At 52.3% G+C, this 21,561-nt stretch overlaps 1 protein-coding gene across 1 annotated transcript in view; it reads left to right on the forward strand.

Moving 5' to 3' along the window:
• LOC140404494 (talin-2-like) overlaps positions 1 to 21,561 on the forward strand; it is a 392,578-nt gene that overhangs the window by 361,178 nt on the left and 9,839 nt on the right. Inside the window, 6 exon segments of the mRNA XM_072493108.1 lie at positions 230 to 415; positions 511 to 618; positions 1,540 to 1,645; positions 14,592 to 14,716; positions 17,378 to 17,503; positions 17,595 to 17,657. Coding sequence (XP_072349209.1) covers positions 230 to 415; positions 511 to 618; positions 1,540 to 1,645; positions 14,592 to 14,716; positions 17,378 to 17,503; positions 17,595 to 17,657 — 714 coding nt within the window.

Below are 21,561 nucleotides of genomic sequence, written 5' to 3' on the forward strand. Positions count from 1 at the left end.
GAACAATTAGGTGTGGGCACTAAATACTGGCCTAACCAGTAATAAAACTACTACGCTACTGATGGGGAAATAGAGAGTGGATCTAACTAAATTGCTCTTGCAGAGAGCTGGTATAGCCTCAAAGGACCGAATGGCCACCTCCTGTGCTGTAACCAATCTCTGATTTACTGGACTGTTGGGCCGTTTCAAGATTTCAGACCCTTATCTTTGGCTCTGGTACCAATTATAGGTTTTCCAATCGAAGGAGGTACCAGCGAAGACCTACTCCCCAGAAGAATTCATTCGAATGACAAAGGGCATCACCATGGCAACTGCAAAGGCCGTGGCAGCGGGTAACTCCTGTCGGCAGGACGACGTGATTGCCACGGCCAACCTCAGCCGCAAGGCAATCATTGACATGTTGACTGCCTGTAAGGTACGTGTTCGCCCTCTCCTCAGTCACCTAGCTACCGTTGAAGTCTAACCTTGTGGGCACGTAGCACTGAAACCTGAATGTGTTTGTGTGGGCAGCAAGCAGCGTACCATTCGGAGGTGGGTGAAGATGTACGAAGCAGGGCCTTGCACTTTGCTACTGAATGCACCGTCGGCTACATGGAGCTGCTGGAACATGTCCTTGTGGTGAGTGTCTCTACCTCTTCATATTAGGCGGTGGCAGAGTGTACTGTCGCTGGATAGTAATCCAGAGACCCAGAGTCATACTCTGGGGGCCCGGGTTCGAATCCCGCCAGGGCAGATGATGAAATTTGAATTCAGTAAAAATCTGGAATTAAAAAGTCTAAAATTGTCAGTTATCATAAAAATTCATCTGGTTCACTGATAACCTTCAGAGAAGGAAATCTGCCGCCCTTACCTGGTCTGGCCCACGTGACTCCAGATCCATAACAATAGAACATAGAACATTACAGCGTAGTACAGGCCCTTCGGCCCTCGATGTTGCGCCGACCTGTGAAATATATCGGCAATGTGATTGACTTCTTTTAAAATTTCAATTTAGAGTAATCAATTCATTTTTTCCAATTAAGGGGCAATTTAGCGTGGCCAATCCACCTCCCCTGCACATCTTTGGATTGTGGGGGCGAAACCCACGCAGACACGGAGAGAATGTGCAAACTCCACACTGACAGTGACCCGGGCCGGGATCAAACCTGGGACCTCGGTGCCGTGAGGCGACAGTGCTAACCACTGTGCCACCGTGTTGCCCCAATATGGTTTAAATGCCCTCAGGGATGGGCAATAAATGTTGGCCCAGACAGCAACATCCACATTCCGTGACGAATAAAACAAAACTTTGGAAACATGATGATAGAGTCTCAGTTTTCCAACAATTCCTCTGTTATGTCGGGAGCAGTTGGGATTTTTGGGAACCGATAATCATTCTAATCCATGGTGAATTTAGTTGATATTTACTACAGTTTTCCAACTTTGGGAGGTTTCCAGGAAACGGGCGCGGAATCTTCCTGTTCCAGAGTCGGAGCTTGTGATCCTTTTTACCATTGGACAATTTTGGAATATCACATTTCTGCTTTTGTTTCCAAACAGATTGTTCAGAAGCCCACAAGTGAGCAGAAACTTCAGCTGTCTGGATTCTCCAAGCGGGTCGCCACAGCCGTTACCGAACTGATCCAGGCAGCGGAAGCCATGAAAGGTCAGCATCAAATTTCAGCGTCAGGAATGGCGGAGCAGACTCGATGGGCCAAATGGCCTCATTCTCCTCCTATGTCTTATGGGCGGTCGGCAGGGCCTCTCCCGTATCTGGTAAATTATCCAGAATCATCCCCCGTTGCCAAGCCTTTTACAAGTTCCTCTTGCAGTGGGAGATGTGACTCAGATCTCACCCACAACGATAACCTAGAAAACTGTAATCGCAAAGAACTACAGGAGGGGGCTATCCAGCCCGTTTATGGCAGCATTCTGTTCGACATATCCCTTTTCTCTTTCCAATAGTTACCCATGTCTGTTTGGGGCAGCACGGTAGCATTGTGGATAGCACAATTGCTTCACAGCTCCAGGGTCCCAGGTTTGATTCCGGCGTGGGTCACTGTCTGTGCGGAGTCTGCACGTTCTCCCCGTGTCAGCGTGGGTTTCCTCCGGGCGCTCCGGTTTCCTCCCACAGTCCAAAGATATGCAGGTTAGGTGGATTGGCTATGATAAGTTGCCCTTAGTGTCCAAAATTGTCCTTAGTGTTGGGTGGGGTTACTGGGTTATGGGGGAGGTGTTGACCTTGGGTCGGGTGCTCTTTCCAAGAGCCGGTGCAGACTCGCTGGGCCGAATGGCCTCCTTCTGCACTGCAAATTCTATGATATGATATCTATGATGAATATGATTCTGGAATTTACTTTTCTCTCAGTTTCTGGGCGGACATTCCTCGTCTCAAGTTTTGTTATGTCAGATGATTATTCCAGCCTCCCCCCTCGATATTTAAATTAATGCCTCCTCGTTACTGACTCACTAACCAGTGGAAATCATTATTCCTCATTTACCCCAACAAAACCCCTCCTTATTTTGAACCCCTCTCTCAGCTCCTGCCTCATAAATGAAAGGAGTTCCACTTTGTGAAATCCTTCCCCATCACTGAAGCCTCTCGCTCTGCACCCCATTCTTCACTTTCCAAAATTTGGTAGGCCCAAAATTACCCAAAACGGAACTCCCCAGTGGCCCCCAAAACAGTCCCCGACTCCCCCCTCCCCTCCCCCCACATTGGGTGGGATTTACATCTCAACATCTCGCGAGATCGCGTTGGATCTCGCGTGGCGAGCTAGGTAGAGTCTCCCTACTTTCATCGGCCACACTGCGCCGCGGTGAGCTGCTTTACTGCTGCAGTGTGGCCCTTGGACGCGCGCATTACATCGGGAGTCTGGTGGCCCGTTGCAATACCGCGGAGGCTCCTTATACAACCAACGGGGATGTTAAGAACAAGGGGTAGGTCACCTATACACCGGCACAGAGGTCTCCGAAACGGGTCTTCACTCTGACTCCCGGGTCCCTGCCTCCACTGCCCCGCACTTTTCTCCCATTGGTCAGGGTTCGCCTACTCCCGCATGATAGGCCCCGAGCGAGTCACGTGAACCACGAGGGATTGCCCCTTAAAGGGGACTCAGTACCACAGGGAGAAAATGTGTCTCCTTCCACCCTGAGCTCCCTCACTTAACTTTCAAGGAAAGGTTCTTGAAGTTGCTTTGGTAAGATATCTCTTGATCGTGGGTGTTTGAGAGCGACAGCATTGACAATTTGTTTAATTGTTCACTTGACTGACTTACATGTAACTCCTCGAGGGCCAATCTAGCACTGCCAAGGAGAGCACAGATCTGAGAAGACCTAATTCCCCCTCCTCCCAACATTTGAGTGTTGGAAGAATCAGCAAATGAGCCATTCTGCTTGCAGTGAGCCGGCCGATTTCAGTCGGCTGTACATCTCCAGGTCAGCTTCGAAACAATCTCTCTCCATTTAGTTCTCAAAGATGGTTATTTGTCCAGTTCAAAAGGAAAGGCAGAGCCTCTGGTATAAGGAAAGTGTTCCTCCTTTGTTGATACAGTTGTGGCATTTCATAAAACCATGTCGGGAATATAGACAGGGGGGGATTGGAATCTCAGTGTCACTTTCTCCAGGGACGTGATACTCCACCGAGGGAGTGCCGCACCATCAACGGTGCCAGCTTTAGCATCAGATGTTAAACCAAGACCCTCTCCCATATCCCCTCCCATGGATGTAAAGGACCCCTTAGAATCCATAGAAATCCCACAGCGCAGAAGAAGTCCAGAAGAAGTCCCACGGTCCAAAAGACGTGCAGGTTAGGTGGATTGGCCATGATGAATTGCCCTTAGTGACCAAAACCGGTCAGGATGGATTATTGGGTTATGGGGATAGGGTGGAAGTGAGGGCTTAAGTGGGTCGGTGCAGACTCGATGGGCCGAATGGCCTCCTCCTGCACTGTATGTCCTATAAAAGACTATTCGGCCCATCGAGTCTATACCGACCCTCTGAAAGAGCACCCTACCCAGGCCCACTCCCTCGTCCTGTCCCCATAATCTGCCTAATCTTTGGACACTTGGGGGCACTTTAGCATGGCCAATCCACCTAACCTGCATATCTTTGCTCTCTATATTCTTTAAATTCATCTTCCAAATTCTTTTCTATTTCTTCATCTATTTCTGAATCCAGGTTCACAATGCTTCAGACACTCTTTAACTTTAAAACCGAAACAGTAAGTACTGGAAACACTGCCCGAGTCTGGCAACATCTGTGTACAGTAGAGTCGGAGCCGGTGTTTTGAATGGGGAGCCGGCGTTTTGAATGGGGAGCCGGCGTTTTGAATGGGGAGCCGGCGTTTTGAATGGGGAACCGAGCTTTTGTGAGAAAGGTGTCGCGTCTCTTCATCCTGTAGATTGTTATGTACGAGTCATTTTCAGAACCCCAAAATGTATCATGGAGTTCAACCAACCTCTCCCTTTAATGGATTTGTTGCTTTTCCGAGCACACGGCTTGTTCCCTAGGTGTGGGATTACAATTATGGACACATGGGTTTTTAAACACAAAACAATGTTTATTCCATGAACTCAATTTAACATCTTAAATAAATATTGGATCACTTAACACCCCTTACTTCAAAGATAACTCTGAAAATATTGCAACAGTAAATAATTCCTCAAAATGTTCCTTCGAACTTCCAAGAGACTTAACACCTTTAAACAGAATCACATCAGGCTTTACTATTAGAAGTTTAAATCACCCAAATGATCCAGAGATAGTCTTTCATGGCAGAGATCCAGCTCACTGCAAACACAGACACTCCCCAAGCTCTTTTCAAACTGCAAAACTAATCTGCAACTCTCTGGAAACACACAGACACACACCAGCTCTTTTCAAAACTGAAACTTCCAAAATGGCTGACCTGAGCTCAGCCCCACCCACTCTCTGACATCACTGTTTTCTTAAAGGGACATTGCTTAAACAATGTACTCTCACATGACAAGATGCTGAGGTACGGGGGAACATTGCATCTTTAGGTACTAAAGAAGCCAGTATTGAGTGCTCTGGGTGGGCGAGGGGGTCAATACAGGTGCTGGTGCTAAGACCTTCATCTCTGGCCTCTTCCCCCACCAGTCACGGGGCAGCACAGTGGTTAGCACAGTTGCTTCACAACGCCAGGGACCCGGGTTCTAGTCCCAGGTTGGGTCACTGTCTGTGCGGAGTCTGCGTGGGTTTCCTCCGGGTGCTCCGGTTTCCTCCCGCAGTCCCGAAAGACGTGCTGTTGGGTGAATTGGACATTCTGAATTCTCCCTCAATGTACCCGAGCAGGCGCCGGAATGTGGCGACTAGGGGCTTTTCACAGTAACTTCATTGCAGTGTTGATGTAAGCCTACTTGTGACACTAATAAAGATTATATTATTAGAACAACTCATCTGAACTATGCAGCGGGCACTCTCGTGACCTTGAAGGAATGTGTAAAAGCAGTGATCATTCCCAGATACCTCGCAAGATCTCGCCATCAGTCTCTCCTCAGCAGCCCCCAGCTCTCCATTGCCCCCTTGCCTTCTGATCTTTTTGTACAAAGTTCTTCCATTTAAAAAAATGTGGGGGCAGTGACCCCACTCTCCCCCTCACTCAGGAGGGGGGGGCAGTGACCCCATTCTCCCCCTCACTCAGGAAGGGGGTCACTGCCCCCCCTCCTGAGTGAGGGGGAGAGTGGGGTCACTGCCCCCCTTCCTGAGTGAGGGGGAGAGTGGGGTCACTGAGCCCCCCTCCTGAGTGAAGGGGGAGAATGGGGTCACTGACCCCCCTCCTGAGTGAGGGGGAGAGTGGGGTCACTGAGCCCCCCTCCTGAGTGAGGGGGAGAGTGGGGTCACTGCCCCCCCCTCCTGAGTGAAGGGGGAGAGTGGGGTCACTGCCCCCCCCTCCTGAGTGAAGGGGAGAGTGGGGTCACTGAGCCCCCCTCCTGAGTGAGGGGGAGAGTGGGGTCACTGAGCCCCCCTCCTGAGTGAGGGGGAGTGTGGGGTCACTGCCCCCCCCCTCCTGAGTGAGGGGGAGAGTGGGGTCACTGCCCCCCCCTCCTGAGTGAGGGGGAGAGTGGGGTCACTGCCCCCCTCCTGAGTGAGGGGGAGAGTGGGGTCACTGAGCCCCCCTCCTGAGTGAGGGGGAGAGTGGGGTCACTGCCCCCCCTCCTGAGTGAGGGGGAGAGTGGGGTCACTGCCCCCCCTCCTGAGTGAGGGGGAGAGTGGGGTCACTGAGCCCCCCTCCTGAGTGAGGGGGAGAGTGGGGTCACTGTCCCCCCCCTCCTGAGTGAGGGGGAGAGTGGGGTCACTGCCCCCCTCCTGAGTGAGGGGGAGAGTGGGGTCACTGCCCCCCTCCTGAGTGAGGGGGAGAGTGGGGTCACTGAGCCTCCCTCCTGAGTGAGGGGGAGAGTGGGGTCACTGCCCCCCTCCTGAGTGAGGGGGAGAGTGGGGTCACTGTCCCCCCTCCTGAGTGAGGGGGAGAGTGGGGTCACTGTCCCCCCCTCCTGAGTGAGGGGGAGAGTGGGGTCACTGAGCCCCCCTCCTGAGTGAGGGGGAGAGTGGGGTCACTGAGCCCCCCTCCTGAGTGAGGGGGAGAGTGGGGTCACTGAGCCCCCCTCCTGAGTGAGGGGGAGAGTGGGGTCACTGAGCCCCCCTCCTGAGTGAGGGGGAGAGTGGGGTCACTGAGCCCCCCTCCTGAGTGAAGGGGGAGAGTGGGGTCACTGCCCCCCCCTCCTGAGTGAGGGGGAGAGTGGGGTCACTGCCCCCCCTCCTGAGTGAGGGGGAGAGTGGGGTCACTGAGCCCCCCTCCTGAGTGAGGGGGAGAGTGGGGTCACTGCCCCCCCTCCTGAGTGAGGGGGAGAGTGGGGTCACTGCCCCCCCCTCCTGAGTGAGGGGGAGAGTGGGGTCACTGATGGCAGGTGCACTTCAGAAGTTGATATTTCAAGGGTGGCACGTGGCGCAGTGGTTAGCACTGGGACTGCGGTGCTGAGGTCCCGAGTTTGAATCCCGGCCCCGGGTCACTGTCCGTGTGGAGTTTGCACATTCTCCCCGTGTCTGCGTGGGTCTCACCCCCACAACACAAAGATGTGCAGGGTAGGTGGATTGGCCACGCTAAATTGCCCCTTAATTGGAAAAAATATATAATTGGGTACTGTAAATTTATAAAAAAGGGAAGTTGATGTTTCATTCCAACCCCCCCCGGCCCCATTGAACAACATTCCACAAACTGATGTTGCAGTCGGACGGTCACATTGCCAATTCCAGAAGAGATTGGTTGGCTGAAGTCAAACATTCTCGCCTCTAATACAAAACAAACAATCTGTAAATAATCTTTGTTGTGGCTTTTCCTTCATTTCACTCGTCCCATTTTAATCTATTTCATGGAATTCCGACAGTGCAAAAGAGGCCATTTGGCCCATCAAGTCACCACCAACCCTCCGAAAGACCACCCATCCTGCACAGTGATCTTGGGCCAATCCACCCAACCTACACGTCTTTGGACACTTAGGGCAATTTAGCACGGTCAGTCCACCGAACCTGCACATCTTTGGACTGTGGGAGGAAACCGGAGCACCCGGAGGAAACCCACGCACACACGAGGAGAACGTGCAGACTCCGCACAGACAGTGACCCAAGGCCGAAAATGAACCCGGGTCCCTGGCGCTGTGCTAACCACTGTGCCACTGCATTTAATGATAATCTTTATTGTCACAAGTGCGCTTGCATTAACACTGAAAAACTCCAGCGCCTGTTCGGGTACACTGAGGGAGAATTCAGAATGTCCAATTCACCTAACAAGCACGTCTTTCGGGAGGAAACCGGAGCACCCGGAGGAAACCCACGCAGACCCGGGGAGAAGGTGCAGACTCCGCACAGACAGTGGCCCAAGCCGGAATCGAACCTGGGACCCTGGAGCTGTGAAGCAACAGTGCTAACCACTCTGCTACCAAATGGGTGTGTGTGAAACCCTACCACATGCAAGGAAATTGAGGCTTTGGGCTAAACGTTGCCAATTTAACTGAACCCAGAGTTAGTTTGGAGTGCGCTAACATCGATGCGTTTCGAGGGAAGCGAGATAGCCACAATGGAGAAAGAAATGGCAGGTTTTGCTGATGGGGTGAAAAGGGGTGTGAGGAGGCCTTTGTGTGAACCAGAAAGACTAGCACGGAGCAGTTGGGCCAAAAGGCCAGGTTCTGAGCTGTATTTTCCATGTAATTCCGCAGGACTACATTCCCGATGACAAAGCTCTTGTAAATCATTCTCTGAAGAAAACTCACTTGCAATATTTTTCTCATTGTTTTGCAAGTCCCAAATGTTTGAGATTGCAGCAAGCTCCAACATGTCACGTCGATGTTTATCGTCCACATGGGCAGTAGTCCCAATCCCACTTGACAGCTCTATTCCCATATTCCTTTGACCTCCCATTTCATCCAGCCAGCCATCTAACCTGTTTACATCGTCTCTGCTGTAACCCACTGTCCCACCACCCTCTGTAGCAAAAGGCTCGTACGAACATATGAGCAGGAGTGGGCCATTCGGCCCATCGAGCCTGCTCCATCAATCGCTAAGATCATGGCTGATCTGATTGTGGCCTCAGCTCCATCATTCTGTGTGTGTGTTTTTTAAATTATGAGGGGCATAAACAGAGGAGACAGGAAGAAACATTTCCCCTTGGTGGAGGGATCAATGACCAGGGGGCAGAGATTTAAGGTGAGGGGCAGGAGGTTTAGAGGGGATTTGAGGAAAAACCTTTTCACCCAGAGGGGGGTGGGAGCCTGGGACTCGCTGCCTGAAAGGGGGGTGGAGGCAGAGACCCTCAGAACATTGAAGAAGTATTTAGATGTGCGCTTGCACTGCCAGGGCAGACACGGTCAAGTGCTGGAAAATGGGATTGGTTGTTTTTGACCGACACAGTCACGATGGGCTGTAGGGCCTTTCCTGTGCTGTCCACCTCTTTGAATCTAATACATTCCATCTCCCAGTCTCCACTCCTCTGGGGCGAGAGTTCCACAGACTAATGACCCACTGAAAAAATAAATTCCTCCTCATCTCTGTCTTAAGTGGAAGAACCCTTATTTTTAAAGCAGTGTCCTCTAGTTGTAGAACCCCCTACACACACACACGCACACAGACACACACAGACACACACGCGCACACAGAATGCACACACACATGCGCACATGCACTCACATGCACAGATGCACATGCACACACATGAACACGCACACATACACACACGCGCGCGCACAGAATGCGCACACATGCACGCACGCAGATGCACACGCACGCACACAGACACACACGCACACAGACACACACGCACACACACACACGCACGCACACACACACACACACACACAACAGGAAACATTCTCATGGCACCCACCTTGTCAGGATCTATTTCAACAAAATCACTTCTCATTTTTCTAAACTCCAGTGGGCACAGGCCTAACCTGCTCACCATTCCCTCCCAAAACCTCCCCTTCACCCCAGGGATCGGTCAAGTGAACCTTCTCTGAACCGCTTCCACTGCAAATATATACTGAAGTAAGGAGACCCAGAACAGTACACAGTACTCCAGTTGTGGTTTCCCCAGTTCCCTATACAGTTGTTGTGGTATCTTCGCCTTGCAGACCACAAAGCTACAAACAAACAAGAGTCTGCACCAGCTCTCCAAACGAGCATCATGACTGAGTGCTTTCCCCCGCACCCCTGTACATTGGTTCTATTCAAATAATTATCTGTTGTCCTCCTGAATGCCTCGATTGAACCTGCCTCCACCACTCTGCCAGGCCGTGCATTCCACACCCCAACCACTCGCTGGGTGGTAAAAGTTTTTGTCACATCACATTTGCTTCTTTTGCAAATCACCTTAAATCTGTGCCCCTCGATCTCGCTCCTTTTACAAACTCCCTTGCAATAAAGGCCAATATTTCATGGGGCCGCCTTAATTACTTTCTGTGTGCAAGCTGACATTTTATGATTCGTGTACAAGGACACCCAGATCCCTCTGCACTGCAGCATTCTGCAATCTCTCTCCATGTCTCTCCGAGACAGGATCTACTCCCATTTGGAAGCAAATGGACGTATTAGTGAGAGGCAGCACGGTTTTGTGAAGGGGAGGTCGTGTCTCACTAACTTGATAGAGTTTTTCGAGGAGGTCACTAAGATGATTGATGCAGGTAGGGCAGTAGATGTTGTCTATATGGACTTCAGTAAGGCCTTTGACAAGGTCCCTCATGGTAGACTAGTACAAAAGGTGAAGTCACACGGGATCAGGGGTGAACTGGCAAGGTGGATACAGAACTGGCTAGGCCATCGAAGGCAGAGGGTAGCAATGGAGGGATGCTTTTCTAATTGGAGGGCTGTGACCAGTGGTGTTCCACAGGGATCAGTGCTGGGACCTTTGCTCTTTGTAGTATATATAAATGATTTGGAGGAAAATGTAACTGGTCTGATTAGTAAGTTTGCAGACGACACAAAGGTTGGTGGAATTGCGGATAGCGATGAGGACTGTCTGAGGATACAGCAGGATTTAGATTGTCTGGAGACTTGGGCGGAGAGATGGCAGATGGAGTTTAATCCGGACAAATGTGAGGTAATGCATTTTGGAAGGGCTAATGCAGGTAGGGAATATACAGTGAATGGTAGAACCCTCAAGAGTATTGAAAGTCAAAGAGATCTAGGAGTACAGGTCCACAGGTCATTGAAAGGGGCAACACAGGTGGAGAAGGTAGTCAAGAAGGCATACGGCATGCTTGCCTTCATTGGCCGGGGCATTGAGTATAAGAATTGGCAAGTCATGTTGCAGCTGTATAGAACCTTAGTTAGGCCACACTTGGAGTATAATGTTCAATTCTGGTCGCCACACTACCAGAAGGATGTGGAGGCTTTAGAGAGGGTGCAGAAGAGATTTACCAGAATGTTGCCTGGTATGGAGGGCATAAGCTATGAGGAGCGATTGAATAAACTCGGTTTGTTCTCTCTGGAACGAAGGAGGTTGAGGGGCGACCTGATAGAGGTATACAAAATTATGAGGGGCATAGACAGAGTGGATAGTCAGAGGCTTTTCCCCAGGGTAGAGGGGTCAATTACTAGGGGGCATAGGTTTAAGGTGAGAGGGGCAAGGTTTAGAGTAGATGTACGAGGCAAGTTTTTTACGCAGAGGGTAGTGGGTGCCTGGAACTCGCTACCGGAGGAGGTAGTGGAAGCAGGGACGATAGGGACATTTAAGGGGCATCTTGACAAATATATGAATAGGATGGGAATAGAAGGATACGGACCCAGGAAGTGTAGAAGATTGTAGTTTAGTCGGGCAGTATGGTCGGCGCGGGCTTGGAGGGCCGAAGGGCCTGTTCCTGTGCTGTACATTTCTTTGTTCTTTGTTCTTTGTTCTATGTACCAGGTCACCCAGATCCCTCTGCACTGCAGCATTCTGCAATCTCTCTCCATGTACCAGGTCACCCAGATCCCTCTGCACTGCAGCATTCTGCAATCTCTCTCCATGTATCAGGTCACCCAGATCCCTCTGCACTGCAGCATTCTGCAATCTCGCTCCATGTACCAGGTCACCCAGATCACTCTGTACTGCAGCATTCTGCAATCTCTCTCCATGCACCAGGTCACCCAGATCCCTCTGCACTGCAGCATTCTGCAATCTCTCTCCATGCACCAGGTCACCCAGATCACTCTGTACTGCAGCATTCTGCAATCTCTCTCCATGCACCAGGTCACCCAGATCCCTCTGCACTGCAGCATTCTGCAGTCTCTCTCCTTTAAATAACATGATAAATGGCGGAGCAGGCTCAAAGGGCCAATAGGCCTCCGCCTGCTCCTATCTTCTATGTATCTATTCTGCTTTTTTATTCTTCCTGCCAAAGTGGACAACCTCACATTTTCCCACATTATACACCAGCCGCCAATTTTTTAATCCACTCACTTAACCTATCTGTATCCTTTTTGCAAACTCTGTATCCTCCCTACAACTTACTTTACTACCTATCTCTGGATTATAAATAAATTTGGTTACAACGCAGTTAGCCCCTTCATCCAAGATGGTGAATAGTTGTAGCCCCAGCACTGATTCCTGTGGCACTCCACGAGTTGCAATCTGCCTACCTCCAAATGATGCATTGACCCCGAATCTATTTCCAGCCAGTTATCTCTCTGTCCTAAATGTCCCTCTTTAATCTCATACCGATATCCCTGTTCTAATAGATTCAGGCTATGCTGTCTCCCGGCAGATTCACATCACCAACAAGGCCCAAGTTTTCCTTTTGGGAGCAGGTAGTGTAATCCTGTTCACCCCGGCCTACAATGGGGAGAAGGTAAAATAAATTTACCTTTCTGGACTTATATCCTGATAGAATTACTTAATTAATTGAAACCTGGCCATTGAGTTAATTTGAATTACCAGTGATTTTTTTTTCTTCCACATTTCAAAATGGCGTCCAATCGCCCCAAAAGCCGCGATTCATGTTTAACCTGTAAATTTACCCGTATTTTGTGATGGCGTTTTTCAAGGCTTCACAGGTTGGCATAGTATGCTGCAATCTGAGGTAGTTCCCATCACCCTGGTTGCAGTGCTCTTTCAGAGGGTCAGTGCAGACTCGGTGGGTCAAATGGCCTCCTTCTGCACTCTAGGGAAGTTATAGAACATAGTTATGGTTCTCTGGCCGGCCAGCATCTGTGGAGTGAAACAGAGTTGATGTTTTGGATTGCTCTGATGTACTATTGTAGTAAATCTCCTCTGAGCCTTCGCATCCTTACTAAAGTGTGTTGCCCAAAACTGAGCACTTTTTTTTTAGTATCCATTTTACGGGATCACTGGCTAGGACAGCACTTAATGCCCATCCCTAACTACCCCTTTGAGAAGGTGGTGGTGGTGAGCCGCCTTCTTGAACCACTGCAGTCCAGGTGGTGTAGGTACACCCACTGTGCTGTTAGGGAGGGAGTTCCAGGATTATGACCTAATGACAGTGAAGGAACGGCCGATATATTTTCCAGTCGGGATGGTGAGTGGCTTGGAGGGGAGTCTCCAGGTGGTGGGGTTCCCAGGTTTCAGCTGTCGGTGTCCTTCTCTAAAGGAGCGATCATGGAATTGCAACTGAGGCCTAACCCTTCCTTCCTTTTGTATAATCTCTATTTATAAAACCCAAACATCAGAACATCATTCCCACAGAACGTGTTGCTGCCCTCTACTGGCATCAACTGATGAAACCGACAAATCCATCCTCAATGCCAAGTTTGATTTAATACATCTGTATTTAACTCACTAAGACTTTAGTTACGTGCTTATTTGAACAGTTACACAAGTTTTAAGACTCACAACTTGAACTCAAGATGCTACCCAATAGAGAGAACTTGGCCAGGCCGGCTGTGGAGGGTGTGGCAGAGAGAACTTGGCCAGGCCGGCTGTGGAGGGTGTGGCAGAGAGAACTTGGCCAGGCCGGCTGTGGAGGGTGTGGCAGAGAGAACTTGGCCAGGCCGGCTGTGGAGGGTGTGGCAGAGAGAACTTGGCCAGGCCGGCTGTGGAGGGTGTGGCAGAGAGAACTTGGCCAGGCCGGCTGTGGAGGGTGTGGCAGAGAGAACTTGGCCAGGCCGGCTGTGGAGGGTGTGGCAGAGAGAACTTGGCCAGGCCGGCTGTGGAGGGTGTGGCAGAGAGAACTTGGCCAGGCCAGCTGTGGAGGGTGTGGCAGAGAGAACTTGGCCAGGCCGGCTGTGGAGGGTGTGCGCTGCACTGAGTCTCCAAACGCCGGGTCTTGTCTTGCAGGTGTTGATCCCAGAGATATCACTGCTGAACTATTGGAAGTCCCAACTTTTTGTAAGATTATAGTTCATTCATATAAACAATCCTGCAGCACATAGAACATACAGTGCAGAAGGAGGCCATTCGGCCCATCGAGGCTGCACCAACCCACACAAGCCCTCACTTCCACCCTATCCCTGTAACCCAATAACCCCACCTAACCTTTTTGGTCACTAAGGGCAATTTATCATGGCCAATCCACCTAACCTGCACATCTTTGGACTGGGAGGAAACCGGAGCACCCGGAGGAAACCCACGCAGACACGGGGAGAACGTGCAGACTCCACACAGACAGTGACCCAGCGGGGAATCGAACCTGGGACCCTGGCGCTGTAAAGGCACAGTGCTATCCACTGTGCTACCGTGCTGCCCGAATTCGTCTTTAAGAGAACCTTGCTTTCGCTGTGTCAGAACCAAGCGTTATCGGTGAAAAGTCCAGTTGTAAGCCATCGTTCCGTCTGTTCCCGCAAAAGTGAGCTGCAGTTTTCACACGGACCAGTCTTGTTGGCCCCTTTTACCATCATGCTTCAGGGCACAGTGTCAGCCATTTCCACTGCGCGTATTTCAGTCAGTCATTACATAGTCATGGGTTCTGCAGCCTCGCCTTAAACAGTCCTTTGGTGTTCCCCAAGCTGATATGGAAATTCCTTTGAGTGAAGCCAGGAGACTTGCCCATTCCGCGGCCAGTGTTCTAACCCCTCTTCCCCACACCCTCTCTCCCACAACTCGGTTTAATTCGCGAACGTGGCGAGTTCATCCAGGGAGCTCACGGGGCACATTTTGACTCCCCCAGGCACGGAATGGGTGGATCCCGAAGACCCGACCGTCATCGCAGAGGCCGAGCTGCTGGGGGCCGCCGCGTCCATCGAGGCTGCCGCCAAGAAACTGGAGCAGCTGAAACCAAGAGCCAAGCCCAGGGTGAGTGAGAGTGAGTGGCTGGGAGACCAGCCCAGTGCTGTGTGCACGGGGCCCAGGGTGAGTGAGAGTGAGTGGCTCGGAGACCAGCCCAGTGCTGTGTGCACGGGGCCCAGGGTGAGTGAGAGTGAGTGGCTCGGAGACCAGCCCAGTGCTGTGTGCACGGGGCCCAGGGTGAGTGAGAGTGAGTGGCTCGGAGACCAGCCCAGTGCTGCACGGGGCCCAGGGTGAGTGAGACAGTGAGTGGCTGGGAGACCAGCCCAGTGCTGTGTGCACGGGGCCCAGGGTGAGTGAGACAGTGAGTGGCTCGGAGACCAGCCCAGTGCTGTGTGCACGGGGCCCAGGGTGAGTGAGAGTGAGTGGCTCGGAGACCAGCCCAGTGCTGTGTGCACGGGGCCCAGGGTGAGTGAGAGTGAGTGGCTCGGAGACCAGCCCAGTGCTGTGTGCACGGGGCCCAGGGTGAGTGAGACAGTGAGTGGCTCGGAGACCAGCCCAGTGCTGTGTGCACGGGGCCCAGGGTGAGTGAGAGTGAGTGGCTCGGAGACCAGCCCAGTGCTGTGTGCACGGGGCCCAGGGTGAGTGAGACAGTGAGTGGCTCGGAGACCAGCCCAGTGCTGTGTGCACGGGGCCCAGGGTGAGTGAGACAGTGAGTGGCTCGGAGACCAGCCCAGTGCTGTGTGCACGGGGCCCAGGGTGAGTGAGAGTGAGTGGCTCGGAGACCAGCCCAGTGCTGTGTGCACGGGGCCCAGGGTGAGTGAGACAGTGAGTGGCTCGGAGACCAGCCCAGTGCTGTGTGCACGGGGCCCAGGGTGAGTGAGAGTGAGTGGCTCGGAGACCAGCCCAGTGCTGTGTGCACGGGGCCCAGGGTGAGTGAGACAGTGAGTGGCTCGGAGACCAGCCCAGTGCTGTGTGCACGGGGCCCAGGGTGAGTGAGACAGTGAGTGGCTCGGAGACCAGCCCAGTGCTGTGTGCACGGGGCCCAGGGTGAGTGAGAGTGAGTGGCTCGGAGACCAGCCCAGTGCTGTGTGCACGGGGCCCAGGGTGAGACCAGCCCAGTGCTGCACGGGGCCCAGGGTGAGACCAGCCCAGTGCTGCACGGGGCCCAGGGTGAGACCAGCCCAGTGCTGTGTGCACGGGGCCCAGGGTGAGTGAGAGTGAGTGGCTCGGAGACCAGCCCAGTGCTGTGTGCACGGGGCCCAGGGTGAGACCAGCCCAGTGCTGCACGGGGCCCAGGGTGAGACCAGCCCAGTGCTGCACGGGGCCCAGGGTGAGACCAGCCCAGTGCTGTGTGCACGGGGCCCAGGGTGAGTGAGAGTGAGTGGCTCGGAGACCAGCCCAGTGCTGTGTGCACGGGGCCCAGGGTGAGTGAGACAGTGAGTGGCTCGGAGACCAGCCCAGTGCTGTGTGCACGGGGCCCAGGGTGAGTGAGACAGTGAGTGGCTCGGAGACCAGCCCAGTGCTGTGTGCACGGGGCCCAGGGTGAGTGAGACAGTGAGTGGCTGGGAGACCAGCCCAGTGCTGTGTGCACGGGGCCCAGGGTGAGTGAGACAGTGAGTGGCTCGGAGACCAGCCCAGTGCTGTGTGCACGGGGCCCAGGGTGAGTGAGACAGTGAGTGGCTCGGAGACCAGCCCAGTGCTGTGTGCACGGGGCCCAGGGTGAGTGAGACAGTGAGTGGCTCGGAGACCAGCCCAGTGCTGTGTGCACGGGGCCCAGGGTGAGTGAGACAGTGAGTGGCTCGGAGACCAGCCCAGTGCTGTGTGCACGGGGCCCAGGGTGAGTGAGACAGTGAGTGGCTCGGAGACCAGCCCAGTGCTGTGTGCACGGGGCCCAGGGTGAGTGAGACAGTGAGTGGCTCGGAGACCAGCCCAGTGCTGTGTGCACGGGGCCCAGGGTGAGTGAGACAGTGAGTGGCTCGGAGACCAGCCCAGTGCTGTGTGCACGGGGCTCCTCGCCCTGATCCATCTAAACCTGCATAGCATAGTACCAGTCTCCAGACCACCCATGCTTCTAGTCGCTATAGCGACCTTGGCTAGTCGCAAGCCATTGCTCTCTACTTGGTCTGGGGGATTGGCCAAGATCTATTGTCTTTTTGAAGTGATTCCCAGCTCGATGTTTCCTGCAAGTCGCTGTGTGATATGTTTGATATATTAGGTTGTTACTCAAGTCAACTATATATCAAACATATTGCTATAGTGTCCTGCCCTGTCTCCTGGGTACAAACAAATTGATCATGGGCTGAAGAGCAATTCGATAGGAGGCAAAACAGTGTCGGATTAAAGGGAGTTGATTCTGGAGCAGAAGAAAATCTAACGTAACTGGTTTCTGATTCGTACAAGCTCACTTTGTCAAGGCTCAGTTTAATTTTACAATAATTTACATAGGAATTAAGTGGCAGAATAACCGTTTCACATGGGCTAGCGTTTTTCCTGTTTTTTGGGAGTTTTAAGATTTTTTTTGTTCTGTATGAGAAGCTTTGTGAGATGCAAGGGGTGGTGTGCGTGGGCCGTGGGCCTGGCGTTTCCTTAAGGGGTGGTGTGCGTGGGCCATGGGCCTGGCGTTTCCTTAAGGGGTGGTGTGCGTGGGCCTGGCGTTTCCGGGTGTGGTGGGCCTGGGGTTTCCTGTACCATTCATTCCCTTCAACAATGCCTTTACTTGCCCAGCAGCAAGCGGATGAGACCCTTGACTTTGAGGAACAGATTCTGGAAGCTGCAAAATCGATTGCAGCTGCTACCAGCGCACTGGTCAAGTCTGCCTCGGCGGCCCAGCGAGAGCTCGTCGCCCAGGGAAAGGTAAGCAGGATAGAAAGGAATCGGAGCTGCATTTCAGTGACTTGTTGCTGACTCTGCCACAATTCTAATGGGCGTCTTTCTCTATCAACAGGTTGGCGCCATCCTTGCAAATGCGGTGGACGATGGACAGTGGTCTCAAGGTCTTATATCTGCAGTAGGTGTTCCTCCGGCGAGATTCTGGGTTGGGGGATTTAAACCCTTTGTGTTGCTGCGCAAGGATCGATTTCTAACCTGCCACTGATCAGTTGAGCTGATGTCAATCAGTTGATTGTTATAGACACCACCCGAGTTCCAGCTAACAGGAAAATCAGCCAGATTCTGTGCAATCGATTCCCAATTCCAGTTTTACCGCAGTTAGAAATCTCCCCATTAATCTGCTCTCATACACAAAGTAAGCTCGGTGTCTCTCTGTGTTACTCTGCAGAGTAAGCTCGGTGTCTCAGTGTGTCACTCTGCAGAGTAAGCTCGGTGTCTCCGTGTGTTACTCTGCAGAGTAAGCTCGGTGTCTCCGTGTGTTACTCTGCAGAGTAAGCTCGGTGTCTCCGTGTGTTACTCTGCAGAGTAAGCTCGGTGTCTCCGTGTGTTACTCTGCAGAGTAAGCTCGGTGTCTCCGTGTGTCACTCTGCAGAGTAAGCTCGGTGTCTGTGTGTTACTCTGCAGAGTGAGCTCGGTGTCTCCGTGTGTCACTCTGCAGAGTAAGCTCGGTGTCTCTCTGTGTTACTCTGCAGAGTAAGCTCGGTGTCTCAGTGTGTTACTCTGCAGAGTAAGCTCGGTGTCTCCGTGTGTTACTCTGCAGAGTAAGCTCGGTGTCTCCGTGTGTTACTCTGCAGAGTAAGCTCGGTGTCTCCGTGTGTTACTCTGCAGAGTAAGCTCGGTGTCTCCGTGTGTCACTCTGCAGAGTAAGCTCGGTGTCTCCGTGTGTTACTCTGCAGAGTAAGCTCGGTGTCTCAGTGTGTTACTCTGCAGAGTAAGCTCGGTGTCTCCGTGTGTTACTCTGCAGAGTAAGCTCGGTGTCTCCGTGTGTTACTCTGCAGAGTAAGCTCGGTGTCTCTCTGTGTTACTCTGCAGAGTAAGCTCGGTGTCTCCGTGTGTTACTCTGCAGAGTAAGCTCGGTGTCTCCGTGTGTTACTCTGCAGAGTAAGCTCGGTGTCTCCGTGTGTTACTCTGCAGAGTAAGCTCGGTGTCTCCGTGTGTTACTCTGCAGAGTAAGCTCGGTGTCTCTCTGTGTTACTCTGCAGAGTAAGCTCGGTGTCTCTCTCTGTTACTCTGCAGAGTAAGCTCGGTGTCTCCGTGTGTTACTCTGCAGAGTAAGCTCGGTGTCTCTCTCTGTTACTCTGCAGAGTAAGCTCGGTGTCTCTCTCTGTTACTCTGCAGAGTAAGCTCGGTGTCTGTGTGTTACTCTGCAGAGTAAGCTCGGTGTCTCAGTGTGTCACTCTGCAGAGTAAGCTCGGTGTCTGTGTGTTACTCTGCAGAGTAAGCTCGGTGTCTCCGTGTGTTACTCTGCAGAGTAAGCTCGGTGTCTCCGTGTGTTACTCTGCAGAGTGAGCTCGGTGTCTCCGTGTGTCACTCTGCAGAGTAAGCTCGGTGTCTCTCTGTGTTACTCTGCAGAGTAAGCTCGGTGTCTCAGTGTGTTACTCTGCAGAGTAAGCTCGGTGTCTCCGTGTGTTACTCTGCAGAGTAAGCTCGGTGTCTCCGTGTGTTACTCTGCAGAGTAAGCTCGGTGTCTCCGTGTGTTACTCTGCAGAGTAAGCTCGGTGTCTCCGTGTGTTACTCTGCAGAGTAAGCTCGGTGTCTCCGTGTGTCACTCTGCAGAGTAAGCTCGGTGTCTCTCTGTGTTACTCTGCAGAGTAAGCTCGGTGTCTCCGTATGTTACTCTGCAGAGTAAGCTCGGTGTCTCCGTGTGTCACTCTGCAGAGTAAGCTCGGTGTCTCTCTGTGTTACTCTGCAGAGTAAGCTCGGTGTCTCCGTATGTTACTCTGCAGAGTAAGCTCGGTGTCGCCGTGTGTTACTCTGCAGAGTAAGCTCGGTGTCTCCGTGTGTTACTCTGCAGAGTAAGCTCGGTGTCTCTCTGTGTTACTCTGCAGAGTAAGCTCGGTGTCTCCGTGTGTTACTCTGCAGAGTAAGCTCGGTGTCTCCGTGTGTTACTCTGCAGAGTAAGCTCGGTGTCTCCGTGTGTCACTCTGCAGAGTAAGCTCGGTGTCTCTCTGTGTTACTCTGCAGAGTAAGCTCGGTGTCTCCGTATGTTACTCTGCAGAGTAAGCTCGGTGTCTCCGTGTGTTACTCTGCAGAGTAAGCTCGGTGTCTCCGTGTGTCACTCTGCAGAGTAAGCTCGGTGTCTCTCTGTGTTACTCTGCAGAGTAAGCTCGGTGTCTCCGTATGTTACTCTGCAGAGTAAGCTCGGTGTCGCCGTGTGTTACTCTGCAGAGTAAGCTCGGTGTCTGTGTGTTACTCTGCAGAGTAAGCTCGGTGTCTCCGTGTGTTACTCTGCAGAGTAAGCTCGGTGTCTCTCTGTGTTACTCTGCAGAGTAAGCTCGGTGTCTCTCTGTGTTACTCTGCAGAGTAAGCTCGGTGTCTCAGTGTGTTACTCTGCAGAGTAAGCTCGGTGTCTGTGTGTTACTCTGCAGAGTAAGCTCGGTGTCTGTGTGTTACTCTGCAGAGTAAGCTCGGTGTCTCCGTGTGTTACTCTGCAGAGTAAGCTCGGTGTCTCAGTGTGTCACTCTGCAGAGTAAGCTCGGTGTCTCAGTGTGTTACTCTGCAGAGTAAGCTCGGTGTCTGTGTGTTACTCTGCAGAGTAAGCTCGGTGTCTCAGTGTGTCACTCTGCAGAGTAAGCTCGGTGTCTCAGTGTGTTACTCTGCAGAGTAAGCTCGGTGTCTGTGTGTTACTCTGCAGAGTAAGCTCGGTGTCTGTGTGTTACTCTGCAGAGTAAGCTCGGTGTCTCCGTGTGTTACTCTGCAGAGTAAGCTCGGTGTCTCAGTGTGTCACTCTGCAGAGTAAGCTCGGTGTCTCAGTGTGTTACTCTGCAGAGTAAGCTCGGTGTCTGTGTGTTACTCTGCAGAGTAAGCTCGGTGTCTCAGTGTGTCACTCTGCAGAGTAAGCTCGGTGTCTCCGTGTGTTACTCTGCAGAGTAAGCTCGGTGTCTCTCTGTGTTACTCTGCAGAGTAAGCTCGGTGTCTCCGTGTGTTACTCTGCAGAGTAAGCTCGGTGTCTCCGTATGTTATTCTGCAGAGTAAGCTCGGTGTCTCTCTGTGTTACTCTGCAGAGTAAGCTCGGTGTCTCTCTGTGTTACTCTGCAGAGTAAGCTCGGTGTCTCAGTGTGTCACTCTGCAGGGTAAGCTCGGTGTCTCCGTGTGTTACTCTGCAGGGTAAGCTCGGTGCCTCCGTGTGTTACTCTGCAGAGTAAGCTCGGTGTCTCAGTGTGTTACTCTGCAGAGTAAGCTCGGTGTCTGTGTGTTACTCTGCAGAGTAAGCTCGGTGTCTCAGTGTGTTACTCTGCAGAGTAAGCTCGGTGTCTCCGTGTGTTACTCTGCAGAGTAAGCTCGGTGTCTCTGTGTGTTACTCTGCAGAGTAAGCTCGGTGTCTCCGTGTGTTACTCTGCAGAGTAAGCTCGGTGTCTCCCTGTGTTACTCTGCAGAGTAAGCTCGGTGTCTCCGTGTGTTACTCTGCAGAGTAAGCTCGGTGTCTCCCTGTGTTACTCTGCAGAGTAAGCTCGGTGTCTCCGTGTGTCACTCTGCAGAGTAAGCTCGGTGTCTCCGTGTGTTACTCTGCAGAGTAAGCTCGGTGTCTCTCTGTGTTACTCTGCAGAGTAAGCTCGGTGTCTGTGTGTTACTCTGCAGAGTAAGCTCGGTGTCTCCGTGTGTTACTCTGCAGAGTAAGCTCGGTGTCTCCGTGTGTTACTCTGCAGAGTAAGCTCGGTGTCTCTCTGTGTTACTCTGCAGAGTAAGCTCGGTGTCTCCGTGTGTTACTCTGCAGAGTAAGCTCGGTGTCTCCCTGTGTTACTCTGCAGAGTAAGCTCGGTGTCTCCGTGTGTTACTCTGCAGAGTAAGCTCGGTGTCTCCCT

The sequence above is a fragment of the Scyliorhinus torazame genome, chromosome 30 (assembly GCF_047496885.1).
Source record: "Scyliorhinus torazame isolate Kashiwa2021f chromosome 30, sScyTor2.1, whole genome shotgun sequence".
Taxonomy (NCBI): Eukaryota; Metazoa; Chordata; class Chondrichthyes; order Carcharhiniformes; family Scyliorhinidae; genus Scyliorhinus; species Scyliorhinus torazame.